The sequence below is a fragment of the Babylonia areolata genome, chromosome 34 (assembly GCF_041734735.1).
Source record: "Babylonia areolata isolate BAREFJ2019XMU chromosome 34, ASM4173473v1, whole genome shotgun sequence".
NCBI classification, from domain to species: domain Eukaryota; kingdom Metazoa; phylum Mollusca; class Gastropoda; order Neogastropoda; family Buccinidae; genus Babylonia; species Babylonia areolata.
The window spans coordinates 23,906,344-23,928,762 of record NC_134909.1 but is presented as its reverse complement, the minus strand read 5'-3'; the positions used below and the strand labels follow the sequence as shown (position 1 = coordinate 23,928,762).

The following is a 22,419-nucleotide window of genomic DNA, read 5'->3' as shown; positions in this document are numbered from 1 at the left end:
GCATCAGACAACGGCATTGTTGTACACACAGTATCTATTCTATTATTTCACAGATTGACGTAGGTTTACAGCTGGGCCAACAACTCTCTGATGGTTTCTCCGTTGCATTGGGAAGTCATTTACGGCTCAGTCTTTTGTGAAGGACTATGACTGGGAAGTAAGGATGCACTGTCTCTCTCTCAGTGCTGCAGTCGTGGGGCTAGCTGGCCTTTGGGAACCGTCCCAACGCCTACTGTCCTAAATCTCTATTGGCCGAGAGAGTGGGGATGTAACTTGGGCAAGACAGCCTTTGGGAACCATCCCAACGCCTACTGTCCTAAAACCCTATTGGCCGAGAGAGTGGGGATGTAACTTGGGCAAGACAGCCTTTGGGAACCATCCCAACGCCTACTGTCCTAAAACCCTATTGGCCGAGAGAGTGGGGATGTAACTTGGGCAAGACAGCCTTTGGGAACCATCCCAACGCCTACTGTCCTAAAACCCTATTGGCCGAGAGAGTGGGGATGTAACTTGGGCAAGACAGCCTTTGGGAACCATCCCAACGCCTACAGCCCTAAAACCCTATTGGCCGAGAGAGTGGGGATGTAACTTGGGCAAGACAGCCTTTGGGAACCATCCCAACGCCTACAGCCCTAAAACCCTATTGGCCGAGAGAGTGGGGATGTACCTTGGGCAAGACAGCCTTTGGGAACCATCCCAACGCCTACAGCCCTAAAACCCTATTGGCAGAGAGAGTGGGGATGTAACTTGGGCAAGACAGCCTTTGGGAACCATCCCAACGCCTACTGTCCTAAAACCCTATTGGCCGAGAGAGTGGGGATGTAACTTGGGCAAGACAGCCTTTGGGAACCATTCCAACGCCAACAGCCCTAAAACACTATTGGCCGAGAGAGTGGGGATGTAACTTGGGCAAGACAGCCTTTGGGAACCGTCCCAGCGCCTACTGTCCTAAAACCCTATTGGCCGAGACAGTGGGGATGTAACTTGGGCAAGACAGCCTTTGGGAACCATCCCAACGCCTACTGTCCTAAAACCCTATTGGCCGAGAGAGTGGGGATGTAACTTGGGCAAGACAGCCTTTGGGAACCATCCCAACGCCTACTGTCCTAAAACCCTGTTGGCCGAGACAGTGGGGATGTAACTTGGGCAAGACAGCCTTTGGGAACCATCCCAACGCCTACTGTCCTAAAACCCTATTGGCCGAGAGAGTGGGGATGTAACTTGGGCAAGACAGCCTTTGGGAACCATCCCAACGCCTACTGTCCTAAAACCCTAATGGCCGAGACAGTGGGGATGTAACTTGGGCAAGACAGCCTTTGGGAACCATCCCAACGCCTACTGTCCTAAAACCCTATTGGCCGAGAGAGTGGGGATGTAACTTGGGCAAGACAGCCTTTGGGAACCATCCCAACGCCTACTGTCCTAAAACCCTATTGGCCGAGAGAGTGGGGATGTAACTTGGGCAAGACAGCCTTTGGGAACCATCCCAACGCCTACTGTCCTAAAACCCTATTGGCCGAGACAGTGGGGATGTAACTTGGGCAAGACAGCCTTTGGGAACCATCCCAACGCCAACAGCCCTAAAACACTATTGGCCGAGAGAGTGGGGATGTAACTTGGGCAAGACAGCCTTTGGAAACCATCCCAACGCCTACTGTCCTAAAACCCTATTGGCCGAGACAGTGGGGATGTAACTTGGGCAAGACAGCCTTTGGGAACCGTCCCAACGCCTACTGTCCTAAAACCCTATTGGCCGAGACAGTGGGGATGTAACTTGGGCAAGACACTCTCCGCTATGATCAAATTCCAGTCCAGACAGTCGGGACAGCAGGTACCCCCCACCCCCCCCACCCCCACCCCCTCTGCTGTTCTAACGGTCATAGTCAGACACGACTATCATACACCAATATCTTAATCATTGGCAGAAGGTACCACGTTAAACGCTCATCCACTCAAAGGGCACCTGTAGGCCACACAGAGCTAGACACGGGGACAACTTGTCCCTTCAGACTGGGCATCAGACTGTGGCATTGTTGTACACACAATATCTTAAACATTAGCAGAAGGTACCACGTTAAACTCTTATCCACTCAAAGTGCACGTGCAGGCCACAGAGTGCCTGACACAGGGGTCAGCCTGTCCCTGCAGACTGCTGGATTGTTGCACATAACAATATCTTTACCACTGGCAGGAGGCGGCACACTAAACACTCATCCACCCAAAGGGCACCTGCAGGCCACAGAGGGGTCAGCCTGTCCCTCCAGACTGCTGGATTGTTGCACATAACAATATCTTTACCACTGGCAGGAGGCGGCACACTAAACACTCATCCACCCAAAGGGCACCTGCAGGCCACGGAGGGGCCAGCCTGTCCCTCCAGACTGCTGGATTGTTGCACATAACAATATCTTTACCACTGGCAGGAGGCGGCACACTAAACACTCATCCACCCAAAGGGCACCTGCAGGCCACAGAGGGGTCAGCCTGTCCCTGCAGACTGCTGGATTGTTGCACATAACAATATCTTTACCACTGGCAGGAGGCGGCACACTAAACACTCATCCACCCAAAGGGCACCTGCAGGCCACAGAGGGGTCAGCCTGTCCCTCCAGACTGCTGGATTGTTGCACATAACAATATCTTTACCACTGGCAGGAGGCGGCACACTAAACACTCATCCACCCAAAGGGCACCTGCAGGCCACAGAGGGGTCAGCCTGTCCCTCCAGACTGCTGGATTGTTGCACATAACAATATCTTTACCACTGGCAGGAGGCGGCACACTAAACACTCATCCACCCAAAGGGCACCTGCAGGCCACAGAGGGGACAGACTGTCTTTCCAGACTGGGCCTCAGACTACGAGATAGTTGTACACACATTATTTTAAACATTGACACAAAGTACCACATTAGACACAAGTCATGAAAGTAAAGATAAGCCCCATAATGCATTGTAACAATCCCAGTATGCTTAGCGTCTAGAGCATGCGCAAATAATAAAGTCAGTCAGTAACGTTTGTTTGGATATTGCTAGATCCGAAAGGGTCTCACTTTATCAGATCATTTTGTTGTTTTGCAATAGATCTGATCGTTTGTGACAACCCTTACCTTGTTGATGGTGTTTTCATACTGCAGTCCCTTGGTGACGTAGGAGAAAGCTCCGCAGTACACGCCGCACGTGCCCGATATACGTGTGAACTCAAAAGAAGAACATCCGGCGCGATCGAAGTTGTAGAACTGCACATTGCGCACTATGAGACCATTCTGGTAAGGAAGTACGACTCCTGCTTTGGTGCATTCGTAGTTTCCCTCTTGGTCCAGTCTGTTGAGACATAAAGAAAAGTTCAAATCAGAACGATGCAGTGAAGAATATTGTACTGAAACATTGTATGAATTACGTAAAGTGGTTTTTGGTTTACTATCCATGTCAATGTGAATAATTATTCATCATGTTTTTTTTGTGTGTGTGTATTTTTCTCTTCTTTTTTGGGGGGTGGGGCGGGGGAGGGGGCTCGGGGGGGTGGGGGTGGGGGGGCGGCATCCTTAAAAAAAGGTGATGACGACAAGAAAACGCCGTCCTGATGCAGCTAATAACCGCTGTTACTTCAGCAATCTCTTCCACCTTTTGCAGCACACCTGTGGTGCTGACCATAGCACCTGAAACCACATTGCCTCAAGATTCTAAATCCTTTGCTGTCAGAGTCCGACTCGGGGAGAAAAGCTCACTTCTACATCTGCTCGACTTGTCGGCAGCCTTTGAACAAATCGACCACTCGATCCTTCTTTTTCCGTCTCCATGAATACTTTTTGTCATTGTGAGCGCCACCCTAGTCTGTAACAGTCGACAGTCAGACGGGACCTCTCTCTTTATCATGGGACTTCTCTCATTATCGTGGGACCTCTTTTTAGCGTGGGATCCCTCTCATTATCATAGGACCCCTCTCATTATCGTGGGACCTCTCTCTTTATCGTGGGACCTCTCTCATTATCGTGGAACCCCTCTCTTTATCGTGCGACCTCTTTTTATCGTGGGACCTCTCTCTTTATCGTGGGACCTCTTTTTATCGTGGGACCCCATCTCTATCGTGGGACCTCTCTCTTTATCATAGGACCTCTTTTTATCGTGGGACCTCTCTCTTTATCGTGTGACTTCTCTCATTATCGTGGGACCTCTTTTTAGCGTGGGATCCCTCTCATTATCATAGGACCCCTCTCATTATCGTGGGACCTCTCTCTTTATCGTGGGACCTCTCTCATTATCGTGGAACCCCTCTCTTTATCGTGCGACCTCTTTTTATCGTGGGACCTCTCTCTTTATCGTGGGACCTCTTTTTATCGTGGGACCCCATCTCTATCGTGGGACCTCTCTCTTTATCATAGGACCTCTTTTTATCGTGGGACCTCTCTCTTTATCGTGGGACCCCTCTCTTTATCGTGGGACCCCTCTCTTTATCGTGGGACCCCTCTCTTATCGTGGGACCTCTCTCTTTATCGTGGGACCCCTCTCTTTATCGTGGGACCTCTCTCTTTATCGTGGGACCCCTCTCTTTATCGTGGGACCTCTCTTTATCGTGGAACCTCTCTCTTTATCGTGGGACCTCTTTATCGTGGGACCTCTTTTTTATCGTGGAACCTATCTCTTTATCGTGGGACCTCTTTTTTTATCGTGGAACCTATCTCTTTATCGTGGGACCTCTTTTTTATCGTGGGACCTCTCTCTTTATCATGTGATCTCTCTTTATCGTGGGACCCCTCTCTTTATTGTGGGACCTCTTTTCATCGTGGAACCTCTCTCTTTATTGTAGGACCTCTTTTTATCGTGGGACCCTTCTTTTTATCATGAGACCTCTCTCTTTATCGTATGACCTCTTTATTGCAGGACATCTCTCTTTATTGCAGGACATCTCTCTTTATCGTGGGACCTCTTTATTGCAGGACATCTCTCTTTATTGCAGGACATCTCTCTTTATCGTGGGACCTCTCTCAGTATCATAGGACCTCTCTCTTTACCGTAGGACCTCTTTTTACAGTGGGACCCCTCTCTTTGTCACAGGACATCTCCCTCTATCATGGCTCCTGCCCGTCACCCCCCCCCCCCCGCCCCCTCCCCAACACCCCCTCCCTCACCCTCCACAGCCAGCCCCGCACTCACTTGTTGCCGAGGTGAGCGACGATCTTGCCGCCGTCCACCATGGGCCCGGTGAGCTCATCGTACTGCGGCACGTCCATCAGCAGCTTGCCCTCGTAGCCCGCCTTCTCGTTGTTCACCAGCACAAAGTCCTTGAACTGCAGTGCTCCAGAGTTGACCGCTTCCGCCCCTTTCTCGCAGTTCCAGGCCGTCAGCGTTTCGAAGACTGCCACCTGTTGTCATGGGTGATCAGCGACACGACAGACTGTTATTTCTTCTGTTTTAAACGATAAGATAATGTGGTGTGTGTGTGTGTGTGTGTGTGTGTGTGTGTGTGTGTGTGTGTGTGTGTGTGTGTGTGTGTGTTATGTGTGTGTTTGGAGGGAGGGGGGGCGGTCTTTTTTTATTGTTTTGTTTTGTTTTCAGAAGACCACCACCAATTCAGACAGCAGGTGAACATTATTGTTCATTGTTGGTATCGCTGTTGGTTAACATTTATCAGTTAGTGGAGGTAAAGTGATATTTTTGGGTTGGTATAGCTCTTCAGTAAAATTACCATTTATTTTAGCGGAGGTCAGATGATATATCTTTTTTTTGTTGGTGTAGCTCCTCAGTAGAATTACCAGTTAGTGACGACAGGCGATTTGGGGGTTGTTTTTGTTGTTGCTCGTTGGTATAGCTCTCAGTAAAATTATCAGTTAGTGGAGGTCAGGTGATTTAAAAAAAAAAAATATATTCGTTGGCATAGCTCTCAGTGAAATTATCAGTTAATGAGACCAGGTGATTTTTTTTGATTTTTTTTTTTTTTTTTTTTCGTTGGTATTGCTCTCGGTAAAATTACCTAGTAATGTCAGGGGTTATATTTATTTTTCTTCGGTATTACTCTCAATAAAATTAACAGTTAATGAGGTCAGGTGATGTTTTGTTTCATTAGTATGGCTCTCAGTAAAATTACCAGTTGATGAGGCAATGTGATTCTTTTTGTTTTTTCGTTGGTATAGCTCTTAGTAAAATTTCCAGCTAGTGATGTCAGGTGGTTATATTTTTTTATTCGATGGTATAGCTCTCAGTGAAATGACCAGTTACTGAGGTAAGGTGATTATGTTGTTTTTTCATTGGTTTAACTCTCAGTAAAAAAAAAAAAAATAATAATAATAATATAATAATAATCATGATAATGAGCGACAATGCTTTCTAGACAGATTTGGACAATAAAATCACGTGGTTTTTTTTATGACAGCTACCTGTGTGTGGTGATAGAGACAGCTCAGATGGGATGGCAAGTTGTTGTTGTTTCTAGACAACTGGTGCTTGAATGGTGATAAACGTGTGACATAAGGTCATCCCCACCCCCATCCCCATCCCCCCAAAAAGCCAGCACAGCGTATCATTTATTTCGAATCTAAAATTTACGTACACGCATATACACAAAAACACACAAATACACTAGCCTGCGCGTGTACACACACACACACACACACACACACACACACACACACACACACACACACACACACATGCCCGCGCGCGCGCGCATACATACATACATGCATGCAATCACTATACATACATACATACATACATGTACGCACACAAACAAAAGGCAGGCAGGCAGATAGATAGATGGACAGGCTGACAGATATATAGATACATAGACAGACAGACAGAGAGACATGCAGACAAATATATGAACAAATAGACATATAGCAACAAAGACAGATAGATGAACAGACAGACAGATAGGTACTTAGACAGATAGACAGACAGACAGACACAGATGCTCTCACCTTGTGGGGTGAGTTGGGGTCACAGCTACCTCCCACACGAGGGAACATGTCTTCAAAAATCCACAGCCCAAACCAGCCAAAGGAGTGGGCAGTGTTGTTCTCAAACCTGAAAACAAACGACGCACGTGCATCACCATCATCATCATCACCATCATCATCATCATCACCATCATCATCATCATCATCATCATCATCATCATCACCTTCATCATCACCGTCATCGTTGTCATCATCATCGTCATCGTCATCATCAGCAGCAGCATCATCATCGTCACCGTCATCGTCGTCATCATCATCATCATCATCATAATCATCACTGTCATCGTCGTCGTCATCATCATCACAATCCTCGTTGTTGTAATCCCCATCATCGGCATCAAAATTGTTAGTATCACCATCGTCGTCGTCGTCATCGTTGTTGTCGTCGTCATCAAAATCACCATCATTGTCATCATCATCTTCAGTTTCACCACCATCATCTTCATCATCATCAGTAGCGTCATCATCTCCACCGCCACCATCATCGTCCCCATTATTATCGTTACTGTCGTCATCACCGTCATCACGTTCATCTATATCATCGTCATCAACTTCAGTTTCAACGTAAACACTAACATCAACTTCATTTTCATCATCATCATCATTGTAGTCGTTTCATCACCACCACTATCGCAGTGCGGGTCTTGAAGCCCATTGTTTGCGACAAACATTGAAACAGATACTGGGACGAACAGTAGGACAAAGAGAAGAAGGAGGAGGGTGAGGAGGAGGAGGGTGGAGGAGGAGAGGGAGGTGGAGGAGGAGGAGGAGGAGAAGAAGAGGTGAAGGAGGATAAGAAGAAGAGAAGGAGGGAGGAGGTGGAGGAGGAAAAGGAGAATAAGAGGAGGAGGAGGAGGGAAGAGGTGGAGAAGGAGGAGGAGAAGGAGGAGGAGGAGAAGAAGAAGAAGGAGTAGGAGGTGGTGGAGGAGGAGGAGAAGAAGGAGGAGGTGGAGGAGGAGGAGAAGAAGGAGGAGGAGGTGGAGGAGAAGAAGAAGAAGGAGGAGGAGGAGGAGGAGGAAGCAGAAGAAGTAGCAGTAGAAACATAAAGACACAGGCAGGCAGAAAACACCCCTACCGTCATCCCCACATTGACACACACATCACAAAGACACCCTCCTCCACCCACCACCCCCACCGTCACCCTCACATCGACACACACATCACAAAGACACCCTCCACCCACCACCACCCACCGTCACCCCCACATCGACACACACATCACAAAGAACACCCCCTCCACCACCCCCCCCACCGTCACCCCCACATCGACACACACATCACAAAGAACACCCCCCCTCCACCCACCACCACCCACCGTCACCCCCACATCGACACACACATCACAAAGAACACCCCCCTCCACCCACCACCACCACCGTCACCCCACAATCGACACACACACCTCACAAAGAACACCCCCCTCCACCCACCACCACCCACCGTCACCCCCACATCGACACACACATCACAAAGAACACCCCCCCCTCCACCACCCACCCCCACCGTCACCCCCACATCGACACACACATCACAAAGAACACCCCCCTCCACCACCCACCCCCATTCAGCTGGACGTCTTTGGGACGGATGTTGACATCAAAACTGGGCCCCTCTGGGTGAAAACACTCTCTCTCTCTCTCTCTCTCTCTCTCTCTCTCTCTCTCACCTATTCAGCGGCACGTGTTTCGGACAGATGTTGGCATCAAAACTGGGCCCCTCGGGGTGATCGTGCATCCGGTACCAGAAGCCGAAATGGGAGCCGCCGGCCGCGTGGTTGTGGATGATGATGTTGTCCGGGTTGGTGACCCAGAAGGTGGCTGGGGTGACGTCATCGTTACGCAGGCTGGAGGAGGGTCTGACGAAGACTCCCAGGTTGTACTGGAAGGTGTTGTTGGTCTCTATGCCGTCCTCCAAGAAGAACGCTCCTCCCATGATGTTGTAGATCACCTGGCATGGAGAATTGCAGCAGCATTCATACACAAATTTTCCTAATCTTGTTTGTATATATTCATCATCTGTTAGCATCACCTGACTGGGAATATGTCCTGTGTTATTCGAATTTTGAATATCCTTTGAACACCACAGAGTGATTGGTCTTCTTCTTCTTCTTCTTCTGCGTTCGTGGGCTGCAACTCCCACGTTCACTCGTATGCACACGAGTGGGCTTTTACGTGTATGACCGTTTTTACCCCGCCATGTAGGCAGCCATACTCCATTTTCGGGGGTGTGCATGTTGGGTATGTTCTTGTTTCCATAACCCACCGAACGCTGACATGGATTACAGGATCTCTAACGTGCGTATTTGATCTTCTGCTTGCATATACACACGAAGGGGGTTCAGGCACTAGCAGGTCTGCACATATGTTGACCTGGGAGATCGTAAAAATCTCCACCCTTTACCCACCAGGCGCCGTCACCGTGATTCGAACCCGGGACCCTCAGATTGACAGTCCAACGCTTTAACCACTCGGCTATTGCGCCCGTCAGAGTGGTTGGTAACTTTCTTCAGCATATAAAGACATGGTTGTGAAAGCAAGAAAATAGCTCCAGTGAATCGGGTTAATGGAAATGTGAGACTATCATGGTGATGTGAGCATGCTAAAGATTGTTGTTGTTGTTTCTTTTTTTAGAGTCTGCCGGGCATGGTTTTCATTGATCGCCACAGTGTGATCAGTGACTGATAAACTTTTCAGCATGTGGAGGCATGATTGTGACATGAAAATGACTTGAATGAATTGAATGAATGAAACTTTTTAGCATTGACAAACAAGTGCATTTGGTCATGGAAATGTGAGCCTGCCAAAGGTTGTTGTTTAATTTTAAAATTCTGCCGGCTTGGTCTTCATAGGAAGCCATAGAGCGATCGGTGACTGAAACGTTTTTCAGCCTGTGGAGACATGACTGAAAGCAAGAAAATGGCTTCAATAAATCAAGTTGATGAAAATTCTGTGCATTGACAAACAAGTGTATTTCGCATTGCCATGGAAACGTGAGCCTGCTAAAGGTTATTGTGTTTTTGTTGTTTTTTTTTGTTTTGTTTCTGTTGTTTTTGTGTTTTAAACGATTCTTGGTTTTCAGGGCACATTTTGGGGTTTACTTTCCACTGTCATAGAAGGGCTCAATGTAAAAAAAAAAAATAAAAAATAAAAAAATTCAATGTTTTGTGGTCCGTTTTGGTCAGGTCTTCCATGTCATCAACTTTCTCAATTTGTGATGTGATAGACAAGTGTGTGTGTGTGTGTGTGTGTGTGTGTGTGTGTGTGTGTGTGTGTGTGTGTGTGTGTGTGTGTGTGTGTGTGTGTGTGTGTGTGTGCTGTGTGCTTTTCCTATCATGACAAGTTTAAAAAGTAACGAATGCTGAAATCATGTGCGTACTGACCACGTATACAACCAGAGCATTGTGTGTGTGTGTGTGTGTGTGTGTGTGTGTGTGTGTGTGTGTGTGTGTGTGTGTGTGTGTGTGTGTGTGTGTGTGTGTGTGTGTGTGTGTGTGTGTGTGTGTGCCATGGATGGTGACAGCTCGGATGTTGTTAGTACTTCTACACTCACCATGTGTTGTTAAATGTACATGTGTTTACACCACGTCTTGCTGAATATATGTGTCTGCAACCAACACAAGTTGTGAAAAGTATGTCTGCGTTCTATAGGTATGTCTACACTCACCGCATGTTGCTAAAAAGTATGTCTGCATTCACTACGTCAAAAGTACGTCTGAAATAACCACGTGCTCCACCAGAACGTTGTGTGTGCCATGGATGTTGACAGCGCGGTTGCTAAAAGTATGTCTGCACTCACCATATGCTGATAAAAATTCGTCTGCACTCACCACATGTTCTTAAAAGTAGGTCTGCACTCACTGTGTGCTCCACCAGACCGTTGTGTGTGCCGTACATTTTGACAGGAAGGTTGTTCAAAGGACGTCTGCACTAACCACATGATATAAACAGAACGTCTGCACTAACAACCTGTTGACAAAAGTACGTCTGCACTCACCACGTGCTCCACCAGAGCGTTGTGTGTGCTGTGGATGTTGACGGCATGGTTGTTAAAAGAACGTCTGCACTCACCACGTGTTATTACAAGTACGTCTGCACTCACCACGTGCTCCACCAGAGCGTTGTGTGTGCCGTGGATGTTGACGGCACGGTTGAAGGAGTTGTGGATGCCCAGACCCCGGACGTAGGACTGACTCATGTCCCCGTTCAAGTGCAGGTGCACCGGGTACCTGCCCATGCGGAAGGCCTGACCGGCGTGGCTGATTTCTATGTAGCTCAGGCGGAGGACAGCAGCGTCGGTGTCCTTTTCTGGCGCGTGCACAATGATGTGTGCTCCGAACTGGTCGCTTCCGGTCTCCGCGCCAAACCGACCTTGGAAACAGGTCTGGGTGGTGAATTCACCTGAAGACAGAAATCAAAGGCTTTAAACACATCCAATGTCTGTAAATTCAACAGAAAAAAAAATTCTTTGCCTCAAAGAAAGTAACATAAAACATATAAAGCGCAATCACTTTTAGAACCTTCCCGTTCATTAAAAAAAAAGGCACTGCAGTAAATTTGATAACATAATAGTACTGAGTAGGTAAAAATAAAACAAAAACAACAACAAAAACAACATCAAAAACAGACACATAAGTCACTGAATATGAACAATATAAATAATCATTCCCTGCCACTCAACACTCCACCTGTGTCAAAACCGCCACTGACACTGAGCTATATAGATATGCCCACAATCATTCTCTGCTACACAACACTCCACCTGTGTCAAAACCGCCACTGACACTGAGCTATATAGATATGCCCACAATCATTCTCTGCTACACAACACTCCACCTGTGTCAAAACCGCCACTGACACTGAGCTATATAGATATGCTGACAATCATTCTCTGCTATACATCATCCTACCTGTGTCAAAACCGTCGGGGCAAGCTTCGATCTGCTCTGTCCATTCGTCGTTGACGGAGCCCATGACCTTGACATTGTGGGTCAGCAGTCCCACCTCACCCCGCACAGCCACCGAGGATCCATCCAGGAAGGTGTGCTCCACCACCACGTGATCGTAGGTCAGGGGGTCACGCAGGGTCAAGGTCAGGCCGTCAGCACTGATGGCGCTGATGACGTTGACCTCGTTTTGGATCTGACTGTGACGGTGTGAGGTGCTGGGGATGACGATCTCATCATTCACCTGTCGATAAATAAATAGATAAGTAAATAAATAAACAATGAATAAACGAATAGGTAAATAGATAAGTAAGTGCACATATGAAGTAATAACTGACTGTATAGTTAATATATGTAACACGTTGATGAACTCTTGTTTCGTCCTGAGCTGCTGGATACTAAAATCATTAGTTCTCTCTCTCTCTCTCTCTCTCTCTCTCTCTCTCTCTCTCTCTCTGTGTGTGTGTGTGTGTGTGTGTGTGTGTGTGTGTGTGTGTGTGTGTGTGTGTGTGTGTGTTTAGCATTTGATTCCCATAAAGCCCACAGCAGTATACCAGTTCGGATTTGAAATCAGAGTTAGGAACCCTTCTCCTAAATTCCACGACTACCAGTATACCAGTTCTGGTTTTGATTCAGAGTTAGGACCCTTCTCCTAAAGCCCATAGCTACCAGAATACCAGTTTGGGTTTGGATTCAGAATTTGGAACCCTTCTCCTAAAGCCCTTTGCAGTACACCAGTTCAAGATTTGATTAGAGTTAGAACCCTTCCCTTAAAGCCCACTGCTACCAGTATACCAGTTCAGGTTTTTTTTTAAACCCTTCTCCTGAAGCCCCCTGCAGAACACCAGTCCAGGTGTGGAGTCACAGGGAGGACCTGTGTCCCCTCCACCCCCAACCCCCTGCAGAACACCAGTCCAGGTGTGGAGTCACAGGCAGGACCTGTGTCCCCTCCACCACCCACCCCCCCACGCCCCCATCCCCCTGCAGAACACCAGTCCAGGTGTGGAGTCACAGGGAGGACCTGCCCCCCACCCAACCCCCGATCCCCACACCTCCCCTACATCTCTCATCCCCCTGCAGTACACAAGTCCAGGTGTGGAATCACACTGAGGAACCTCAGGGGTGACCCGTGCCCACCCACCCCAAACACCCCCTACCCCCCAGCCCACCTTCCAGTTGACAGGTGTGGTGAGGGACAGCTGGGTGCTGCCTGCAGTGGCCGTGACGGACAGCTCTGTCCACGTGACGGGGGTGGGACGTCCGTGGAGGTCCAGGGTGCCGTCCCTCAGGGCCAGCATCTTGGTGCCGTAGATGGGCAGTTCCCGGGACCGCTGGTGGCCATACAGCTTGATGATGGCCGTGTACTGCTCGGGGAATGGCTCGCTCTCCGTCCCCACCTGGCGGGCACCGGCAACGTTCATGATAAAAGGACATTTGGTACGCCCAATCTAATGATACAAAAACCCTGGAAGTTTACAATAAAAAAAAATGCAATGACGTGTGCATGCTAAAAACACACAAATACACCCGCATGCACAGATCATCCCGTTCCAACTCCACCCCACAAACCCACAACCACACGTTTGCGTGCACATCCTGATCGTTCAAGGCACATGAACACGTGTACGTTTTAGAAATAGTGAAAACAGAAAAAAAAAACAGAAAAAAAAACACTTGATTAAAACATAAAAGTGAAGACAAGGAGTTATTTACTGATTTGAATGGCTGGAAATAAATGAGTTTTCAAAGAGGTTTTGTAAGAAGGGCCAGAAACAGCAGGAGTGACAGGAAACAGGAGTGAGTTCCATGCGGAAGAAGCCAGGAAAGAGAAACTGCGTTTTCCATATGATCTGGTTCTGTAGGAGGGAATTTTTAAGAGACGGTCATCACGTTAGTCTCAGGTGAACACAGAACAAACACCTGGTGGGCAGCGGCAACGTTAGTCTCAGGTTAACGCAGAACCAGGTGAACGCAGAGCCAGGTGAACACAGAACCAGGTGAACAAAGACTGTGTTGCCTGGCGGGCAGCGGCAATGTTTGTCTCAGGTGAACAAAGAACGAGGAACAAATACTGTGTTCTGCCTGTATGGGTTTCCAAGATGAATGTATGAATGAATGCAACAAGATGGTGAGAGTCTTAGTGGTGGGGTGGTTGCTGGGCACCGGCAACGTTAGTCTCGGGTGAACAAAGAACCAGGAACAAACACCTGGTGTACAGCGGCAACGTTAGTCTATGTTGAAAACAGAACAAACACCTGGCGGGCACTGGCAACGTTAATCTCAGGTGAACAAAGAACCAGGAACAAAGACTGTGCTGCCTGTAAGGGTTTAGAAAGTGAATGAATGAGCGAATGGATTATAAGGGTACTTGTATAGTGCGGCAACAAAACGGTAAGAGCCTTGGTCGTGGGGGAGGTTGCCGTTTGACTGACTGATATATTGATATAGATAGTCATATATCGCGGCAACAAGATGGTGAGAGTCTTAGTGGTGGGGTGGGTGCTGTTAGACTGATGATTGATTGATATGGACACTAACATACCGCCTGTCATCAGTCAGAGACCTGGCTCAAAACACTTCACAAATACGGAGTTATTTGCACAACTTAAAATTTCCAATTTACATTCGAAAGTCAACTCCTCGTATGTTGTTTTAGGGACTTAATCAAGAACAAGGAACAAAGACTGTGTGCTACCTGTAAGGGTTTACACGATGAATGAATGAATTACATGGATTCTCATACAACATGTATTGAAGGTCTTACAGACACGGAGTCATCTGCCCCAAGAGTTGCCTCAATGAGTTAATGTCCTTTGACCATAGGCATACATCTGGTTACATGGGGGAAGTGTGGAAGGGGGTAGAGGGGGTAAATTTCCAACATAATTATGTAATAACATTTCTTTATCTTAACACGTGGAATACATATTTAATACATTTATGTATGTATTTTTTAAAGCCGTAAACATGATGTTTTTGTTGCTATTAGTTGAAAAAAAAATCTTCGAAAGTTAATGCGTGATGAAAATCATAATACATTCACACACACACACACACACACACACACACACACACACAACCACACACCACCACCACCACCACCACCACCAGACCATGCAGAAATATATAAATCCTGGAGTAAATTTAAAGTTCTGACTTCCAGGAGTTCTCTCTCTCTGTCTCTCTGATGTGGTGTGTGTGGATGAAAATGTTAAAGCCAAACTGACCTGTAGCGTTCCCCCACTGGTGATGAATATGTTAAAATCCCAACTGACCTGTAGCGTTCCCCCACTGGTGATGAATATGTTAAAATCCCAACTGACCTGTAGCGTTCCCCCACTGGTGATGAAAATGTTAAAATCCCAACTGACCTGCAGCGTTCCCCCACTGGTGATGAATATGTTAAACTCCCAACTGACATGTAGCGTTCCCCCATTGGTGATGAAAATGTTAAACTCCCAACTGACATGTAGCGTTCCCCCACTGGTGATGAAAATGTTAAACTCCCAACTGACCTGTAGCGTTCCCCCATTGGTGATGAAAATGTTAAAATCCCAACTGACCTGTACCGTTCCCCCATTGGTGATGAATATGTTAAAATCCCAACTGACCTGTAGCGTTCCCCCATTGGTGATGAAAATGTTAAAATCCCAACTGACCTGTAGCGTTCCCCCATTGGTGATGAAAATGTTAAAATCCCAACTGACCTGTAGCGTTCCCCCACTGGTGATGAATATGTTAAAATCCCAACTGACCTGCAGCGTTCCCCCATTGGTGATGAGGATGTTGTCAGCGTGAAGTTCCAGATCCTTCTCGTCAAACACCAGTTTACCTGGTAAAACAAATAACAGGGGAATGATATTTTGATGCAATGTATGCCATTCACACAAGTAAGCCTACACACATGAAATAGTGCGCACACAACACACACGAAACACACTCACGCACACCACACACGCAGACACATCACACACCCACACACCCCACCCCCACACTAGTACATAAATGTATGGAGAAGATAATAAACGGAGCATAATACAAACGGGACTCCATTACAATATATCAGTCTAACATGCAGACTGCAGTTGCAACACGTCATTGCCAGTCGAAGGAGATACAGTGTCTGGACTCAAGAATAGGATATTACACGGTAAAAGTAACATATTTCATTTAATTTACGTTTTCTGCACACGAACTTATGTCTGGATTGTGTACAAAAAAAAAAAAAGAGCTGTATCAAACATCATCAACACAGAGAGAGAGAGAGAGAGAGAGAGAGAGGAGGGGGGAGAAAAACAAAACAAAACAATCATTAGTCAGGCAACCGAGGGGAAGAATGGAATTACTCCAAGAAACATTAGCCCATGTGGTGTCCAGGTATTCTGACCAAAAAAAAAAAAAAAAAACAAAAAAATCACCGCAACTTTATCTTAACTCATTCTTCCCCACAGCTACATGCCAGAGACAACTCCCAAGGACCAGCACTGCACGACACCACTGCAGCAAAAAACAGGGTGGCTCAACAAAACAGCGAAAATGGGTGGAGAATTATTGATTCAATCGGTCAAACCAAGCTTCGCTTTCATGCTTCCGTAATCCGTAAACTGTTCCAAGCAAGGATGAGTTTCGGTTTTCAGTAGCTCAAGGAGGCGTCACTGCGTTCGGACAAATCCATATACGCTACACCACATCTGCCAAGCACATGTCTGACCAGCAGCGTAACCCAACGTGCTTAGTCAGGCCTTGAGAAAAAAACAACAGCAACAAAACAACTACTACCACTACTAATAATATGTATAAGGCGCAAAAAACTTGATGAAGTCAGCTATAAGCGTACATAAATAGATAAATAAATAATTATAATATAAAAACGTAGTAGTAGTAGAAGTAGTAGTAACAATAATAAATAAATAAATAAATAAATAAAAAAGACAACAACGATGATAAATAAGCAAATAAATGCAAAACATGGAGACACACATCCACACATACACCCACACATGCACAACAGACACACACCAAACATGCAGCTTCACAGACATGAAAACACAGTCAAATACACATAAAAATGAACGAAATACAAATTGTGTTCTGGTACGAGAGTACTCGGACCAGTGGTCCACAGGGTAGTAATCATGGTACGTTATTAACTCCTACCTGAAGCAGAATGTGTTTTAAAACAAACAACAACAACAAAATAAGGGTATACAGAGACTCCACACTTACCAAGTACACACACACACACACACACACACACACACACACACACACACACACACACACACACACACACACACTTACCTCCCTGAATCAGCAGCATAGCGAGTCGCTCTGTGTTTTCGTCCAGGAGCAAGATCTGACCAGGGGGCACAACTACCATGTCACCGGCCACAGGGGGAGGGTTACCTCCCCACGTGAAGGGGGAGCTCCACACGTCGATGAACTGGAAGTTGGCGCTCGTCTGAAAGTTAATAATAATAATAATAATAATAATAATAATAATATGATAAAAAAAAAATAATTAAAATGATAATGATGATTGATGATGATGATGATGATGATGATAATAATAATAATAATAATAATAATAATAATAATAATAATAATAATAATAATAATAATAATAATAATGTTTCTTTATATTGTGCTTTTCATAAAAATACAATAATCCTCAAGGCACATTACATGAATAAAATGTAACATTAAGGAATCACTCTTCACTAAAATCACAACCATGTAAAAATCTCTAACACCATTCCATGCGAACATTGTCACCCCAACCAAACACTATACATAATAAAAAAAAAAAAAAAAAAAACCCAGACGAATGCGCGCGCGTACACACACACACACACACACTCACACACACACGCACGCACGGACACTCACATGCATGCACATACACACAGACACACACACACACACACACACACACACACACACACACTGTATTATGATATATGTATAGGAAAAACAAATAAAACTACACGCAGGAAAAAAAAAAAAATGGGTGGCGCTGTTGTGTAGCGACGCGCTCTCCTTGGGGAGAGCAGCCCGAATTTCATACAGAGAAATCCGATGTGATAAAAAGAAACACAAATACAAATACAAATGTATGCATGTGGATGGGAGACGGAGTCAAGTTGGCGGTGAAATCCTAAGTAAAGAACAGCATGTTTGGATCCATATTATGTATAGTGAACAGACCTCTCAGTCTGTAGCATGATGTTTCGGCTGTTCGCGAAGCTGTCTCTCTGTCTGTGTTTGTCTGTCTCTCTGTCTCTCTAAGTGTGTGTGGCTACATTTGGATGGTCAATCTCAACATTGTAATTGTATGATGTGTTTGGGTTTTGATGTTGAGGCATAATTAATTACTTCATGATTCATATCTACTTTAGTGTGTGTTTGTATTGATATGATGTGTGTCGATGTTACATACGTAAATATTCATTATATGATTTATATGTACTTTGTTTTCTGTGTATCGTCCAAACCTTAGAGACGAGCGACTGAAAAAAAGGCACATTTCCCCCATGTCACATGTGTTTTTAGCAAATGACAAAGTGCCAAAGTGTCGCAAATCTCTTATTAGCTTATGTTATTTCAATTCTGTTTTTTTTTCCCTTTCTGTTCCATTTTATGTTTTGCAACATTTTGTTCTGATTAGTACCAACTATGCTGCTATGTCACTAGAGCTTTTCCGCTAATGACATTAATTAAACATTTCAGTGTTCAGTGTTCTAAGTGTGTGTGTGTGTGTGTGTGTGTGTGTGTGTGTGTGTGTGTGTGTGTGTGTCTGTGTCTGTGTTTGCGTGTGTGTAAGTTTGTGTTCGTGTGTGTGTGTGGGGGGGGGGTCATTTTTCGTCCCACAAACCATAGAAATGTGGCTGATAGGTGCAATAATTCAGGATGCTAAGAGTGGACTGACACAACGGAGATAAGGCAGCAAACCAAAACGAGAACCCCGAATCAAGGAGAAGGAAAGTGGTTTGGCTTCCTTTAGCAACTGGGCTTCTAACAACGTGAACTGATAATGGCAGGTAGGGGGCGGTGGGGTGACCCGGGAGGGTCACAAAACGAAGTCTGACCTGCACGGCGCTGCCCGCTCCATTGACGTTGACGTCCACCAGGTAATCCCCCGAGGTGGCGCTGTTGGTGGTGCACGTGATCTGCGTGTCGTTCACTGTCTGCACGTCACACGTGGCCCCGCCCACTCCCACTAACACCGCGCCCGTGGAAGTGCTGTGCGGGATTGAAAATAAAATAAAATAAAATAAAATAAAATAAAATAAAAAACCAGACATGAAATTCCAGGAACCCCGAAAAATCGGTTTGCGAAATCTGCAAGTGAACTTTGCGCTGAAAGAAAAATGAAAAAAAATTGTATTAACATTTTGGTCATTTTGTAAAAAATCATACACCCGAATTTAGCATGGACTTCACTGCGATTTCTTTTTTTTTTTTTTTTTTTTTTTACATCACACTGACAAAAAATTCGCAACGACCTTTTTGTCATTGTGTAAAAATTCATAGAAACGAATTTTCGCACGAACTTCGCCAGGAAAAAGTTTGACTTTACATGTGAATTCTGGGCAGAGGCCTTCACGGCTGAGGCAGTGTTTGATGAAATCTCCTTCTACCAGGCCCGTCACTTGAGCAAACTGTTCCATTGTCAGCCACGTGTATTTGTTGAAGAAATATTCAACTCCAAATTTCTTGATGATGATGGTGATGATGATGATAATGATGATGATGATGGTGGTGGTGATGATGGTGATGGTGATGGTGATGATGGTGATGGTGATGGTGGTGACTTTACATGTGAATTCTAACTATCTTTGGGCAGATGCCTTCACGGCTGAGGCAGTGTTTGATGAAATCTCCTTCTGCCAGGCCCGTCACTTGAGCAAACTGTTCTATTGTCAGCCACGTGTATTTGTTGAAGAAATATTCAACTCCAAATTTCTTGATGATGATGGTGATGATGATGATGATAATGATGATGATGATGGTGGTGGTGATGATGGTAATGGTGATGATGATGGTGATGGCGATGATGATGATGGTGATGGTGACGATGATGGTGATGGTGATGATGGTGATGATGATGATGATGATGGCGATGATGATGATGATGGTGATGATGATGATGATGGCTATGGTGATGATGATGATGGTGATGGTGATGATGGTGATGATGATGGTGGTTATGATGATGATGATGATGATGGCAAATTTTGTTTAATCTCCCTTCACACACACTGGTAATTGTATGCATTAATAATTTAATAAAAATTATGTTACAGTATCGGTTTTTGCATTTGAGTGTCACCGCTCAGGAGAAGAGGGGGTGGGATGAATGGTGAGTTGGGGGAAGACAGGTAGACAGAGGGAAGGTTCTTGATCATGTTGTTGTAAGCACACTGCTGCTACCTCAAAAATCTTCTTCTTCTTCTTCGTGTTTTTCTTCTATTAGGCCAATTACTTTGGTGATAATAAATTTAATCTCATGTTAATATTGATATTAGCATTATTTTACTACATTATGTACTGTTTGTTTATTTGTTTTATTTCATTATTTCATTACTTACTGTTTATGAATGTTATTTGATACAAGTCATAATATGGTTCATCAGCCGTCATGATAAAATTGAAGTGCAACGTTGAGAGCACAGTATAAGCTTTAAGCTAGTTGATGCTCTTTTGTCATTCATTGCATTGTAATCATGTGTATTGTTGAATAATTAAAGATTATTTAAAGCAAAAATCAACACTTCTCTTCCCGCCTCCTCTTCCACGGCAACAGGGCTGCATTCGGTATTCTCATTTCCGGTACACATGTTTTACCGGCTTGCTCTTCATTGTACCGGCGTCACGATTTCAGTCAAGACTGTCGAGTAATTTCGGTCTGTAGCTGGGTGGAGAGCTTTTTTCCCTTTGCATGCAATTTTCGCACGAACGCAAAAAATACGGCACAAGAGTGTTCCACGTGCATTTGCATTAACTGATAGTCACAGGACGTACCCCAGCCACCAGTCCCTCATTCAAAACGAGATCCGCGTTTAGGCACAATAAGAACATTAATAGAAAAATAAAGAAGACAACCCACAACCAATCCCTCACTACAAAACAGATCCACTGACGGTCACAGTAACGAAACTAACAGATCAACAAAGAATATAACCCAGCCACCAGCCCCTCACTAGAAGTCAGATCCAATGACGGTCACAATACCGACAATACATGTACATTAACAGAGAACATACCCCACAGTGACGGTCTACATTAAAAAGAACATACCCCACAGTGACGGTCACAGTAACGACAAAACATGTACATTAACAAAGAACATACCCCACAGTGACGGTCACAATAACGACATCAAAATATACCTTAACAAACACAAACAAAAGACCAGAACCCAACCCCCAGCCCCTCACCCGAAGCCAGATCCAGTGATGGTCAGCAAGGTGCCCCCGGCAGTGCCCCCACGTGCGGGGCTGACCCCTGTGATGTCAGGGGTGATGCTGGGGTCGTACGTGTACTGACTGCCCGCAGTCTGGGTCACGGAGTTCACGGACACATCCACGTCACACGTCGTCAGTGTGGACGCTGCAGAAGAGAGGTAACAATGTATGATAAAAGGAAGGAAGGGAGAAGGGGAATAGGATGGATTGAAGGATGAGAGGAAGGAAGGAAGGAAGGAATGGAAAGGGTTCTGAGGAGGGTAGAAATGATAAAGGAACGGGAGAAGGGAAGGCAGGAAGGATAGAAGGATGGAAGGAAGAAAGGAAGGGGGGAAGGTAGGTAGAAAAGGAAAAGGGGTGTGAGGAAGGTAGAAATGATAAAGAAAGGAAGGAATAAGGGAAGGAAGGAAGAAAGGAAGAAAGAAAGGAAGAAAGGGGAAAGGAGGAAGGTAGAAATGATAAAAGAAGAAGGAAGGAAAGAAAGGGGAAAGGGGTGTGAGGAAGGTAGAAATGATAAAAGAAAGGAAGGAATAAGGGAAGGAAGAAGGAAAGAAGGAAGGAAGAGGAAAGGGGTGTGAGGAAGGTAGAAATGATAAAGGGAAGGAAGGAAGGAAGAGGGATCTGCAACAACCACTCATGCACGCACCAATGCACGGATACTCCCAAGCAACACCCCCTCCCTTCCCCCCCTCACACACACACAGCCACACACACACACACACTCTAACAAACCAACCCAGGCCACCACGCACCCTACCATTCCATCAACCAACCCATCCCCACCCCACCCCCACCCCACACCCCTATTTCCTCCAACCGACTGACCAGAGCTGGGCGGCGTGAGGCAGAGGAGCTGAGTGGCAGTGACGGAGCCGGCCTGGGGAGCACAGGACTGCCCACATATTGTGACGTCAGTGCCGCCAGGCAGAAAGCCACTGCCAGTCACTGTCAGGGTCTGCCCTCCGGCCGTGGTGCCTGCAATGCGTCATTCATTGCACACGTCATCATGCGTCGTCATCCGTCGTTATGTGTAGTCCGCCATCATGCATCGTCCGA

General features: G+C 45.9%; 1 protein-coding gene across 2 annotated transcripts in view; it reads right to left on the bottom strand.

Annotated features, from left to right (window-relative positions):
• Positions 1-22,419, bottom strand: part of LOC143277690 (fibrocystin-L-like) — a 132,119-nt gene that overhangs the window by 39,626 nt on the left and 70,074 nt on the right. For both annotated transcript variants that reach the window (XM_076582610.1, XM_076582611.1), the window contains 12 exons: positions 22,189-22,338; positions 21,337-21,508; positions 18,985-19,138; positions 17,198-17,357; positions 15,652-15,728; positions 13,066-13,293; positions 11,861-12,140; positions 11,053-11,351; positions 8,621-8,901; positions 6,916-7,021; positions 5,153-5,361; positions 3,109-3,322 (listed from right to left, as the gene is read on the bottom strand). In XM_076582610.1, the coding sequence (XP_076438725.1) occupies positions 3,109-3,322; positions 5,153-5,361; positions 6,916-7,021; positions 8,621-8,901; positions 11,053-11,351; positions 11,861-12,140; positions 13,066-13,293; positions 15,652-15,728; positions 17,198-17,357; positions 18,985-19,138; positions 21,337-21,508; positions 22,189-22,338 (2,330 nt within the window). The remainder of the gene's footprint in view (positions 1-3,108; positions 3,323-5,152; positions 5,362-6,915; positions 7,022-8,620; positions 8,902-11,052; positions 11,352-11,860; positions 12,141-13,065; positions 13,294-15,651; positions 15,729-17,197; positions 17,358-18,984; positions 19,139-21,336; positions 21,509-22,188; positions 22,339-22,419) is intronic.